We start from the raw sequence: 13,476 nt of genomic DNA, 5'->3' as shown, positions 1-13,476 counted from the left end.
ACTGCCAAGTACATAGACAGAATCCTGGGCTGGAAGGATGGCAGTCTGAACCGGTAGCTCTTCCATTCAAGTTCCTTTTACTGGGACAATCCTTGGGTGGGTTGGCTGGGGCTAATGTCCTCTGAGTCCAGAGAGTTGAGGGACGGAGGCCAAAGGAGGTGGAGGGTTGAGAAGCAGTGTGGCCTAGTGGAAACAGCACGGGCCTGGGAGTCAGAGGACCTGGGTTCTAATCCCAACTCTACTACTTCTCTGCTGTGTGTCATGTGTAATTGCCTCAGTTACCTCAGCCATAAAATGGGGATTATGACTATGAACCCCATTTGGAACACAGACTTCATCTTACCTAACTACCAGCACTTAGCCCAGTGCCTAGCACAGAGTAAGCACTTAACAAATACCTCTTTTTTTTTTTTTTGGATGCATGGGAGGAAATAGCCATGGCTGAATGGCTGGGATCAGTATGCACCTGAAGAAACTAGCATTGGGGGAGATTGGTGGTTTTCGTAAACCACTTACCTTGGCCAGGTTAGACTGGAAGGAGGTGTAGGATTGAAGACAAAAATCACAGAGGTTAGTTTCGTGGTGGGCAGGCCCCAGAGAGCCAAGGATGGGGCTCCTTCCTGGCCCATGGCAGAAGTTTCAGGGAACCTTTACCGCTCTGTGTCTCCTTGTTTCCCAGCTGGTGGAAGCTCCACCTTTTCTTCCATTTATTTATTCAGTCTTATTAAGCACTTACTGGGTGCAGACCATTGTACTAAGTGTTTAGGAGAGTACAATACAACAACAAACAGACACATTTCCTGCCCACAATGAACTTACAGTCTAGAGAGGGAGACATTAATATAAATAAATTACAGATAAGTACATAAGTACTGTGGTGCTGGAAGGGGGTGATAAGTAAAGGGAGTGAGTCAGGGCGATGCAGAAGGAAGTGGGAGAAGAGGATGTCACCCATCTAATCACATTACCCTCCTGCCTTGGAGAAATCAATCAGGGGTATTTATTGAGGCCTTATGGTGTGCAGAACACTCTACTCATCGCTTGGAAGAGTACAATACAACATGTTCCCTGCCTATAGTAAGCTTCCAGCCTAGAGAGTTATGGAGTAGGAATGGAAAAGAGCCAATTCACTAGACCCTTCCCTCTGTGGTCAAATTATACTGTGAGACTGCATCGTCTTCATTCATGGCCTCCTCCTCCTCCTTCCTGCTCTGGCCTTCTGGAAGCTTTTATGGAGGGTCTGAACTGGGAAGGGGCTGGCTAAGGTTTGCCACACTGGTCCCGTCTCCCTCTCCCACCCCCTTTCCCTCTCCCTCACAGCTGTCTGAGATAAAATGACTTGTGCTGGCCAGGACTCGGGCTTCCTTGGTTCTGGGCCCAGTGGAGCCTCTGCCTTGCAAAGGACCTCGAGGGGAAATGTAGGAAAGCCTGTGGGAGCTTGTGAAGTGGGAGAAAGTGAATCTGCCTGCCTAGAGAGGAGTTGGCGCTGGATGTGATGTACGGTGCATTAAATAACTGCTCTGCCACAGGTCTGTGCCCGGACTGGGATTCCTGGGATGCCAGCAAGCCTGTGAACAATGCTCGGGAAGCCATGCAGCAGGCGGATGATTGGCTGGGAATACCTCAGGTGTGTCTCTCAGGTTTGGTCAGTGAGAGGGGAGGGCCAGGACTGCGTACCGCTGCCTCAGTCAGGGCCTGGGCTTCAGGGTGGGGAATGGGTGGGGGTCACTGCAGAAGCCACTGCTTAGCTGCCTGGCACAGCTACCCCAACAATGGGGTAAAGCTTCCTCTTCCCCCTCTATCTCTGTGGTGGGAGGTGACATGACTCTCTGGGGTCTGGTATTGCCTGTTGGCTGTGGGAATCGGCACTGTGTCTCCTCGTCCCCGCAACACCCCCAGTGATCCCTCTTCACCCTGGGTCAGCTCTGCCTTTCCCACTTCCTCTCCTGGTATGATGAAGAGGGAGAGCCCTGCTGTCCCGATACTGCTTCTGAAGGTGGAAGGCGGAGGTGCCTCCCACTGCAAGATGGCGGGGCTTTGAGGGGGCTAGAACCAATGGCGATAGGCCCCTGAGCCCCAGGGTCAGCAGTGCTGAGGACCTCGTGGTTGGCACCTGTCCCGTGGGCCCCTGGTTGATGGTATCTGTCCCATGTGCCCCTGGTTGACGGTTTCTGTCCCACGTACCTCAGGTGATCACTCCAGAGGAGATTGTGGACCCGAACGTGGATGAGCACTCTGTCATGACCTACCTATCGCAGTTCCCCAAGGCCAAGCTGAAGCCGGGGGCCCCTCTCCGCCCCAAGCTGAACCCCAAGAAGGCCAGAGCCTATGGGCCAGGTGAGGTGGGGGAGGTCTCGGCCGGGTGTGTGGGGTAGAGTACCCTTGAGCTGTCCTGACTGGCACAGACTGTCCAGGGCCACTCATGGAACAGAGTTTTCTATTTATTTCCCTGGCCTGTCCTAGTGGACCTCATCATGTGGATCAGCGAATAAGTGCCCAGATGGGATTGTGTGCTGCCCTGGCTGGGGAGATGCCCGGGCACCCATATCTCAGGTGGCCTGTTCCTTTCCATCCCAAGCAGCCTGTAGCATGACCAGGAGCAGAGAAGCAGCATGGCTCAGTGGAAAGAGCCCGGGCTTGGGAGTCAGAGGTTATGGGTTCGAATGCCGACTCTGCCACTTGCCAGCTGTGTGACTGTGGGCAAGTCACTTAACTTCTCGGTGCCTCAGGTACCTCATCTGTAAAATGGGGATTAACTGTGAGCCTCACATGGGACAACCTGATTACCCTGTATCTACCCCAGCGCTTAGAACAAGGCTCTGCACATAGTAAGCGCTTAACAAATACCAACATTATTATTATTTGGGGGTCGCTGATGTGTGAAGCCTCCCTGACCACCTCCTCCTGATCCTCCCCGGACAGGCATTGAGCCCAGTGGCAACATGGTGAAGAAACGGGCCGAGTTCACTGTGGAGACCATCAGCGCCGGCCAGGGCGAGGTGCTGGTGTATGTGGAAGACCCTGCCGGACACCGGGAGGAGGTAGGAGCCGGGGAATGGCGGTAGGGGGAGGGGGGCAGAAATGCAGGAGGAGCCCTGCATCCTTGAGGAGAACGTTTGAAGAGTTGGTTGTTCTGTTACATTGCCCCAGTGGGCATTGAATAAATATATTGCTTAGTGGATAGAGCATGGGGCTGGAAGTCAGAAGATCTGAAATGTAATCCCATTCTGCTGTATGACCTTGGGTGAGTCACTTAATTTATCTGTGCCTCAGTTTCCTCATCAGTAAAATGTTAATGAAATGCCTATTCTTCATCCTACTTTAACTGCGAGTCTCATGTGGGACTGGACCTTCTGTCCAATCTATATATACACAGGTGCTTAGGACAGTGCTTGGCATAGTGTGGCCTAGTGGATAGAGCATGGGCCTGGGAGTCAGAAGGACCTGGATTCTAATTGTGGATCTGCCACTTGTATGCTGTGTGACCTTGGACCAGTCACTTCACTTCTGTGCCTCAGTTCCCTCATTTTTAAATTGGGATTAATAGTTGGAGCCTCGTGTGGGACATGGACTATGTTCAACCTGATTGGCTTGTACCTACCCTTGGCACACAGCGCTTATAAATACCACAATTTTAATTTTTATTAGCAAACATTTAACAAATGCCACTAATATTATTGCTATAATATCACTGCTATCGTTATCTCACAATGGCAACTCTCTCTGTCCCTTTCTCTAACCCAGGCTAAAGTGATTGCCAACAATGACAAGAATCGCACTTTCTCTGTGTGGTATATCCCCAAAGTGACTGGAACCCACAAGGTAAGATCTGTGGGGAGATGGGTCATGGAGAGGAACAGGGTGGATGGAGAGGGCCGTGGTCCCCATTTCCACCTTACCTAACTGTCCCTCCACTTCTCCCCTCTCCTTGGTCAGGTGACCGTGCTCTTCGCCGGCCAGCACATTGCCAAGAGCCCCTTCGAGGTGAACGTGGACAAGTCCCACGGTGACGCCAGCAAGGTCACGGCCCAGGGACCCGGCCTGGAGCCGAGCGGCAATATCGCCAATAAGACCACCTACTTTGAGATCTTCACCGCTGGTGAGACTTCCGCAGCTTGGGAATGGGAAGGGGAGGGCCTTGCCACGTGCCTCCCCACCCCGCCACCCCTCCTCCGATCCTGGAGCCTCCAAGTTCCGGGTCTGAGCGGGCCCGTGCCCTGACCATCCTGTGTCCAGGTGCCGGTGTGGGCGAGGTGGAAGTGGTCATCCAGGACCCGACGGGGAAGAAGGGCACTGTGGAGCAGCAGCTGGAAGACAAGGGCAACAGCACCTACCGCTGTACCTACAAGCCCACCCTGGAGGGCACCTACACCATCTACATCACCTTCGCTGGGGTGCCCATCCCTCGGAGCCCCTACACCGTCACCATTGGGCAAGGTAGGCCCGACTCTGCCCCCTCCTCTCCTGCCCCTGCGCCCCCAGCTTCTCCCAACCCCGGCCCAGCTGGTGAGATCAAAGAGAACCCCCACCTGGGCAGTGGGGCCCAGGGCCTTACGTAGCAGTTGCTGGTCTTTGGCTGAGGAACTTCCACGCTCTTCTGCCGCTCTGGCTGCTGCTCATCTCTCAGCTGTCTTTTTTCCCCCCTCCCCTCTGCCGTCCCCCTTTTTGGTGCGTCTTGGAAGTCTCTGCCCAGAGCAGAGGGGCAGCAACAGCTCCTGAACACGGCAGACAAGAGCAGGCGCTGGGCACTGCCCGAACACGCCCAGCCCTCAGAGGTTGAGGGTCAGGCATCGTCCGCTGTCCCTCCCAGCCGCCGCCTACCTCTCTCCCACTTCCCTCTCACCTCTCTGTCTCTCTCTGCCTCTCCTCTGTCCTGGGCAAACTCTCTCTCCTTCCTTTTTTTTTTTTTTCTCTCTTTCTCTGTCTCCTCTCCATGCTTCCATCCGTCCTCTCTGAAGAGCTGAGCCCAGCTTCCTGGACCTCTGCTGATCTCCCTTCCCGGCAGTGGGTGACTGTGAGCAGAGGGAGAACGGTACTTGGCCTGCTTTCCTTGGGGGTGGGAGGAGCTGTCCTCTCTGGCCGGGATGGGGCTGGGCTGTGGCCACAGGCACATGCATGCGACTCCCCGGCAGCCAAGGGGCTTTCTTCCGGCACCGCCCAGGGACTCTCTTCCGGCAGCGCAGGTGGCTGGAGGCGAGGGGCGGGGACCCCCGGCTACTCCAAGACCACCAGACTCTGCTCCGGAGGAAGGGGGCTGTGCTTTCCAGGTCCCTCCCCCTCCCCCCCCGGAGTGGGCTGGATGTGGTATTAGGGACCCCGTCCACTCTCCAGCCATCTGGTCCGGCCCGAAGGAGACCTGACGCTAGATTTGCTTTCGCCTCCCCCACCCCTGTCCCTCGCAGCCTGTAACCCCAATGCCTGCCGCGCGGTGGGCCGGGGGCTGCAACCCAAGGGTGTCCGCGTGAAGGAGACTGCTGACTTCAAGGTGTACACCAAGGGAGCAGGAAGTGGTGAACTGAAGGTCGTGGTCAAGGGACCGAGTGAGTAGCCAGCATCTTCCAATGGCTGGGTGGGAAGGAGGCACAGGGGAGCCCCTGGCAGCCTTGGGATGCTCCCTGCGGGAGGACAGGGCAGGACAAGAGAGCTGAGTTTCCTCTCCTTGAAACCTCCTGCTAGAGGGAGAAGAGCGTGTGAAACAGAAGGATCTGGGAGATGGAGTATATGCGTTTGAGTACTACCCCACCGCGCCTGGAAATTATATCGTGACAATCACGTGGGGAGGTCAGAACATCTCCAGAAGGTGAGCACCTCCTCCCCCTGGCAGACAGCAGCTTTGTCTGCGCCCCTCCCTCCACACCTGCATCTTCAAGTGCCCCTCACCCCACCCTTTCCAATCACCCGCTCACACTGTTCCATGGGTCTCAGCGGGAAGCTTCCTCACTCTGCTCTCTCCTGGGTGGGAAGGCCAGGACAGAGGGACCTTGCCCCTCACCTTGTAATCATAAGAAATAAAACGTTTTTTGTTAAATCCTTGCTATGTGCCTAGCACTGAACTAAGTACTGGGAAAGATGAGGTAATCAGAAACAGGTCAGACACAGTCCTTGTCCCAGCCAAGACTCACAGTTTAAGGGGTAGGGAGAATGGGTCTTTAATCCCTATTTCACAGATGAGGAAACTGAGCACAGAGGAAGGTAAATGACTTGTCCAAGGTCACACAGCAGGCAAGTATCAAGAGCCTGAATTAGAACCCAGGTCCTCTGATTCCCAGGTCTGTGCTCCCATCCACCCCGTGTGGATATTGTTTGGTTCTGCAGCTTGACTGTGTGTGTTTGCGCGCATGTGCATTTTTCTTCCTGCAGCCCCTTCGAGGTGAAAGTGGGCACAGAGTGTGGGAACCAGAAGGTGCGAGCATGGGGTCCCGGCCTGGAAGGAGGTGTGGTCGGCAAGTCCGCTGACTTTGTGGTGGAAGCCATCGGGGATGACGTTGGCACACTTGGTAGGTGGAGGGCAGCACAGCCCACTCAGCTGCTAGGAACTCTTCCGGTGCAGGGTGGGGACTCCAGGTAGGGAGGGGGACCTCCAAGCACCTTCCTCCAGGACCACCAGGCCTCTCGAGTCCAGGTGCCCGGCAGCCTAGCTGGTCCGAGGGAGGGAACCGCGACAGGCGGGACCCCTCTGGGCCCGAGGCGGGGCACTGCTCGGGTCCCTGGGATGAACTATGTCGGAAACCTCAACTGAAGCCCATGTTCTGCCCTCCCCGGGGGATGGGACCACAGGTTTCTCCGTGGAGGGCCCATCGCAGGCCAAGATCGAGTGTGATGACAAGGGAGATGGCTCATGCGACGTGCGATACTGGCCGCAGGAGGCAGGCGAGTATGCCGTCCACGTCCTCTGCAACAACGAGGACATCAAGCTCAGCCCCTTCATGGCGGAGATCAAGACCGCACCAAAGGACTTCTACCCGGAGAAGGTACTGAGGGGTGGGGGCTTGGGAGACACCTCTTCCCCTCCCCACCCCCAACGGGGTAGAGAGTGACTTCCTGCTAGTCTGGGGCCTCAGCTCTGAGGTTTCTGGGAACAGACAGCCACTAACTCATGTTCACACAGCTTTTAGCTCTTTCCTCTTACCTATAAATTACTATTGTGTCTGTCTTCCCCGACTAGTTGGTAAGCTCCTAGAGACCAGAGACCATATCTAACTCTGTTATACAATCAGTCAATCATATTTATTGAGCTCTGTGTGCAGAGCACTCTACTAAGCGCTTGGGAGAGTACTATATAATAGATTTGGTAGGCTTGTTCCCTGCCCACAATGAGTTTACAGTCTAGAAGAAAACTTGGCACTCTCTCAAGTGCTTAGTACAGAGCTCTAGGCATTGAAGGCACTCAGTAAATGCTGTTGAGTGATTGGATGGGATTAGAATGCTTGGAAACTGAAGGCCCAGGGAGGTCTATCCCATTCAGTCTCAAGGATTTTGACCAGATTGAGTCAAGGATGTCCCCAAATTTCAACTATTCAGGGGAATTGGGTCCAGAGACCACCCCTGAGGCCTTGCCCCTCTGGGCGCCCCTTTAGCTCTGACTGGCTTTTGTGCCCTGGTGCAGGTGAAGGCCCGAGGTCCTGGTTTGGAGAAGACAGGTGTGGCCATCAACAAACCTGCTGAGTTCACCGTCGATGCCAAGAATGGTGGAAAGGCCCCACTCAAAGTCCAAGTGCAGGTAAAGGCATGATGGGGTTAAACTGGTGCAGGCCAGGTCGGGACTCTGCCTCAGATCTGAAAAAGAAGCGGCTATGACAAGCAGCGTGATGGGCCTGGGAGTCAAAAGGACCTGGGTTCTGCTGTGTGGCCTTGGGAAAGTCACTTGACTTTTGGGCCTGTTACCTCATCTGTAAAATGGGGATTAAGTCTGTGAGTGTCATGTGGGACATACACTGTGTCCACCCTGATTATCTTGTATCTACTCTAGGGCTTAGTACGGTCCCTGGAATAGTAAGTGCTTAAATATTTAAAAAAAAACAAACCCAAATCCAAACCGCTGCCAGTCAAGAATTGGGCAACTGATTCCTTTGGGGTTCATGGCCTACAGATGCACAGTGTGGTACCCTGCTGGTAGCTGCTCGGAGCGATGCCACAGCTCCCGTCCTCTGCCCTGTAGCCCAGCAAGGGGGGCTCAGACAGGGAAGTCAGCATGGATCCTGTGCCAAATTTGAGCTGAGGCCAGGTAGCAAACAAACTACCGGGGTTTGGGCCTATGCCCCGGGGCTAGCTGGAGCTCGGTTCTGCCAGAATTCACATTTCTGCACGTTTTGATTAGAACGTGCTGGCAGAGTGGGGAGCAAGAATGCATTCCCCATGTTTCTTGGAAAGTTGGATGTTCTCAGCATCCCTCTGACATGACTACAGTTCCCAGAAGCCTCTTTGGGTCAGGTGGGCTGGTGAGCAGATGCCAAGTTCCTTCAGAGTGGGATTGAATCACCAATCTTGGAAATTATTCTCTGTCTTAGAAGTTGGGTTGAGCCCAGTTAGGTCTGACCAAAAACAAGATTGCCGTCAGGGCTGTCTGCTCGCCTGCCTCCCCTTGTGCTAGGTTGGACCTTGTCTTGGAGGCTTGCGGGGGCCCCTAGCCCTAGATGCCTTTACTATCTTCTCCGTCCAAGGCCTAGTTTCTGAGGAGCCATATGTGGTGCACTTGAATCTTGATATTCACACCCCCAGCCCTATAGCATTTATGTACATATCCATAGTTTATATTGTCTGTCTACCCCTCTAGAATATGAGGTCCTTTTGGGAAGAAATCATGTCTACCAATTCTGTTGTATTGTACTTTTTCAAATGCTTTAGTACAGTGCTGTGTACGCAGTAAGCTCTCAATAAAGAAGCAGCGTGGCCTAGTGGAAAGAGCCCAGACCTGGGAGCCAGAGGGCCTGGGTTCTAATCCTGGCTCTATCACTTGTCTGCTGCGTGACTTTGGCCAAGTTTACTTAACTTCTCTATGCTTCAGTTACCTCATCTGTAAAATGGGAATTATGAGTGAACCGTATCTGTCCTACCTGATTTTCTTGTATCTGCCCTAGCACTTAGTATAGTCCCCGGCACAGAGTACGTGCTTAGCAAATACCATTTTTTTTTTTAAATACTACTGACGGATTAGTGGTTTCCCAAATCAGGCTGTCCTCTCAGCCTCCAATGGGAGGGATTTTCTTGGTTTTTTTTAATGATACTTGTTAAGCACTTACTATGTGTCAAACACTGTTCTAAGTTCTGGGATAGATACAAGTTAATTACGTTATACACAGTTCCTGTCCACCTGGTGCTCACAGTCTAAGTAGGAGGGGGAACAGGTATTGAATCCCCATTTTTGCAGTTGAGGAAATTGAGGCACAGAGAAGTTAAATGACTTGCCCAAGGTCACTCAGCAGGTAAATGACAGAGCTGGGACTAGAGCCCATGTCCTCTGACTTCCAGGCCTGTATTCTCTACATTAGGCCACACTACCCTTGTTCATGCGGTGTTCAGTGGGTAGGGTTGAGGAGTCGGGGAGGGTTGGGGGGTGGGAGCAGGTGAATAAGAGGGCTCAACAGCTGACCAACCAATCAACCCATCTCTCTTCTGTCGCCCGCCTCCCTAGGACAGCGAGGGCTCTCCTGTCGAAGTCTCCGTGAAGGACAATGGCAACGGCACCTACAACTGCTCTTACGTCCCCAAAAAGCCAGTGAAGCACACGGCCATGGTGTCCTGGGGGGGAGTCAACATCCCCAACAGCCCCTACCGGGTGAGCACTGCAAGTCCTGCCCTAACTGGGACTCGGCTGATGGGTCCCTGGGTGATGGATCGGCCATGGCAGTCCAAGAGAAGTTAGTCTGGCCTCCCTCCTTCCCCGCTGTTGCTCTTGATGCCCCTGTGGTCCCACAGTGTGAGCCCTGGGGCTACTAAGTGAGGGCCTCAGGGTGCCACAGGACCCCAGGACAGACTTCCTGTCCCCCAGTTTCAACCCTCAGACTCTCCAGCCTCTTGTCAGTCCTACCTCTGGATCCCCAGGAGTCTCCAGCCACAGCACCAGTGCCCACACCCACAGCCAGTCGGGGTTGGAGGTGGTGGAATGACCAAAGAAAAGGCCCCAACCTGGGAGAGGGGAGGCACTGAGGGTTTGTCCTGGTTCTGTCCCGTGCCATGCAGTCTCTGTCACAATCCGACTCTTCTCCAGTTTCCGTCTCGGATGTGCTGCTCCCTCTGACTGCTCGAATGGTTTGGGTTTGTTCTCATGTGGCAACTATGGGGGCTGGGATCCCCAAGTCATCCACCACCTCTGCTAACCAGCCTCTCTCCTCCCTCCTGTCTAGGTCAACGTAGGAGCTGGTAGCCACCCCAATAAAGTGAAGGTCTATGGACCAGGAGTGGCCAAGACTGGCCTCAAGGCCCACGAACCTACCTACTTTACTGTGGACTGCACAGAGGCTGGCCAGGGTGAGTCCTGGGCATAGGGAGGGAGATGAGGAGGGTTGAAAGGAGGGAAGAGAGTGAAAATCTGGGCCTTGCCTGAACATAATAATAATAGTAATAATAATGTTGGTATTTGTTAAGCACTTACTATGTGCAGGGCACTGTTCTGAGCACTGGGGTAGGTAGATACAGGGTAATCAGGTTGTCCCACGTGAGGCTCACAATCTTCATCCCCATTTTACAGATGAGGTAACTGAGGCACAGAGAAGTTAAGTGACTTGCCCACAGTCACACAGCTGACAAGTGGCAGAGCCAGGATTCAAACCCATGACCTCTGACTCCCAAGCCCAGGCTCTTTTCTCCTGAGCCACGGAACCTCCCCTGGCTTAGGAGAAGAGATTGCTGCCCATAAACTTCCCTAGTAGCAATACCTTCGGATGGGCAGGGAATGAATGTGTCTGTATATTGTTGCATTGTACTCTCCCAAGCACTTAGTTCAGTGTTTGCACATAGTAAACGCTCAATAAATTTATTGATTAGGTGCTTATTGAGTGTAGAGCTGTTCTAATTGCTGAGTCCCTTTCCTTGGAGGATTCTTAAAGAATCTAAGTGGTAAGAAGGGATTGGAGACTGACTCATCAGGAATGATGAAATGATTAGGCACAGCACAGACAAATGCACGAACTGACTGGATGAAGGGAAGAAGGAGAAGGAGGAAGATACTGTCAATACTCCTTACCCTTTGCCCATCTCGTCCACAGGCCCCTTCCGCCTTGGCGCAGCCTGGCGTATTGGGTAGAGCGCGGGGCTGAGTGTCAGAAAGTCATGGGTTCTAATCCCCGGGTTTGCCACTTGTCTGCTGTGTGACCTTGGGCAAGTCACTTCATTTCTTTAGGCCTCAGTTACCTCATCTGTAAAATGGGGATTGAGGTTGTGAGCCCCATGTGGGACAGGCAGTGTGTCCAACCCGATTTACTTGTATTCACCCCAGAGCTTTGTTCAGCGCCTGGCACCTAGTAAGCACTTAAACATCAGTTGTTATTGTCATTATTATTATTATTATTATTATTAGTGGAATGAGAAAGGATGATGGTCTCTCCCTTGACACTTTCTGTGATATAGGCCTGGACGGTGGACCTAGAGGAAATCTCATGTCAATGCAATAAACTCTCCTTTTGGTTTTGGTTCCTGGGGATGATTATAATAATTGTGGTATTTGTTAAGCACTGTACTAAGCTCTGGGATAGGTACAAGCTAGTTAGTTTGGACACAGTCCATTCCCCATATGGGGCTCACAGTCTTAATCCCCATTTTATGGAGGTAACTGAGGTACAGAGAAGTGAAGTGACTTGTCCAAGTTCAAACAGCAGACAAGTGACAGAGCCAGGATTGGAACCCAGGTCCTTCTGACTCCCAGGCCCGTGCTCTATCCACTAAACCATGCTGTTCTCGATGTTGGGATGTTGGTCCCTCTCCTCATTCAGAGTCAGCAGTATTTATTGAGCCCTTCCTATGGGCAGAGAGAGCACTGTACAAGTAGTCGGTTGGGAGCCTATGGTAGGACACCATTTCTGCCCATGAGGACCTAACGCTCAAGTTAGGGGTGGAAGCGTTGTAGGAGATGGACAGGTCCGGAGGCCAGGTCAGATGTTCCAAAGCCACCGCTGAGGGGGTCCTGACCTGCCCTCCCCCTGGCCAGGCGATGTGAGCATCGGCATCAAGTGTGCCCCGGGAGTCGTGGGGCCGGCTGAGGCAGATATCGACTTTGACATCATCCGCAACGACAACGACACCTTCACGGTCAAGTACACCCCCCGTGGGGCCGGCAGCTACACCATCATGGTGCTGTTCGCTGACCAGGTGAGAACTCCTGACCCTCTCAACTCACCTCCCAACATTCCCCAGGGCGGGCAGGGGCCGGGCTGGGCAGCTGGTCCCTGGTTCACATTCCCTCACCCCTTTTCCTTCTCTCGCCTCCCCAACCCACCTCTCAGCATTCCCTGTGGCGGAGAGTAGAGCAGAGGCAGCTCCCTGATTCACATCTGCCTCACCCCTATTCCTTCTCCCCTCCCCACCCCACCTCCCACCTTTCCTTATGGTGGGAAATAGGGCCAGGACAGCTTCCTGGCTCGCATCTGCGTCACTCCTGTTCCTTCTCCCTTCCCCAATCCACCTCCCAGAATTCCCTGCTGTAGGGCCAGCTCTCTGGATCACACCTGTCTCACCTTTTTTCCTTCTCCCATCCAGGCTACACCCACCAGCCCTATCCGCATCAAGGTGGACCCCTCCCACGATGCCAGCAAGGTCAAGGCCGAGGGACCTGGGCTCAACAGGAGTGGTGAGTAGCTGTTAGGTGCCGGGGGCGGGCGGTGTGCAGTGGGAAGGGGGTTGAAGGTGTCCTGGGACCCCTCATTTAAGATGGGTGACTGGGATCTGAATGGGGCTGCTTCTCCTTCTGTCCAAGCTTTCATCTGGCACCTATTCATTCATTCAATAGTATTTATTGAGCGCTTACTGTGTGCAGAGCACTGTACTAAGCGCTTGGAATGTACAGTTCGGCAACAGGGACAATCCCTGCCCAATGTTCCTGTGCCCAGGTGTTGCAGCCCTGCAGGATGTCAGCTCCACCTTCTAGCAATTGTGGCGTTTAATAAGTGCTGACTCTGTGCCAAACACTGTGCCAAGAACTGCGATAGATACACTGTAATGAGATCAGGCACAGTCTCTGTCCCACCCAGAGCTCATATTTAAGGGGGAGGGAGAACAGGTGTTTTATCCGCGTTTTACAGATGAGTGAACTGCGGCCCAGAGAAGCCAAGTTTCTGGATTTTTCATCACCCAGCAGGCAGTCTTCTGACCCCCAAGTCTTATGCTCTTTCCACAAAGCGACACTGTTTCTTTCTGCCTCCGTGTTCTCCACTCCCCACCTGTCCCTCTCTGCTCATCTTCTCATGCTGGGATCCAGCTCAGAGCCGTCCAGTCTTCTCAACTTCACAGGCCTAGACGGAGGTGGTCGAGACAAGTCCCCACCCT

The 13,476-nt window shown here is 53.5% G+C and overlaps 1 protein-coding gene across 4 annotated transcripts in view; it reads left to right on the top strand.

Moving 5' to 3' along the window:
* The window catches only part of FLNA (filamin A), a 63,204-nt gene that overhangs the window by 23,155 nt on the left and 26,573 nt on the right, over positions 1-13,476 (top strand). For all 4 annotated transcript variants that reach the window (XM_029067831.2, XM_029067829.2, XM_029067830.2 and 1 more), the window contains exons 4-18: positions 1,530-1,627; positions 2,190-2,337; positions 2,923-3,041; positions 3,745-3,822; positions 3,937-4,099; positions 4,237-4,437; positions 5,403-5,540; positions 5,677-5,800; positions 6,361-6,497; positions 6,778-6,971; positions 7,607-7,720; positions 9,632-9,775; positions 10,344-10,467; positions 12,143-12,303; positions 12,691-12,781. In XM_029067831.2, the coding sequence (XP_028923664.1) occupies positions 1,530-1,627; positions 2,190-2,337; positions 2,923-3,041; positions 3,745-3,822; positions 3,937-4,099; positions 4,237-4,437; positions 5,403-5,540; positions 5,677-5,800; positions 6,361-6,497; positions 6,778-6,971; positions 7,607-7,720; positions 9,632-9,775; positions 10,344-10,467; positions 12,143-12,303; positions 12,691-12,781 (2,034 nt within the window). The remainder of the gene's footprint in view (positions 1-1,529; positions 1,628-2,189; positions 2,338-2,922; positions 3,042-3,744; positions 3,823-3,936; positions 4,100-4,236; positions 4,438-5,402; positions 5,541-5,676; positions 5,801-6,360; positions 6,498-6,777; positions 6,972-7,606; positions 7,721-9,631; positions 9,776-10,343; positions 10,468-12,142; positions 12,304-12,690; positions 12,782-13,476) is intronic.

This window comes from Ornithorhynchus anatinus, chromosome 6 (genome assembly GCF_004115215.2).
Source record: "Ornithorhynchus anatinus isolate Pmale09 chromosome 6, mOrnAna1.pri.v4, whole genome shotgun sequence".
Taxonomy (NCBI): Eukaryota; Metazoa; Chordata; class Mammalia; order Monotremata; family Ornithorhynchidae; genus Ornithorhynchus; species Ornithorhynchus anatinus.
This window is presented reverse-complemented; position numbering and strand designations above follow the sequence as displayed.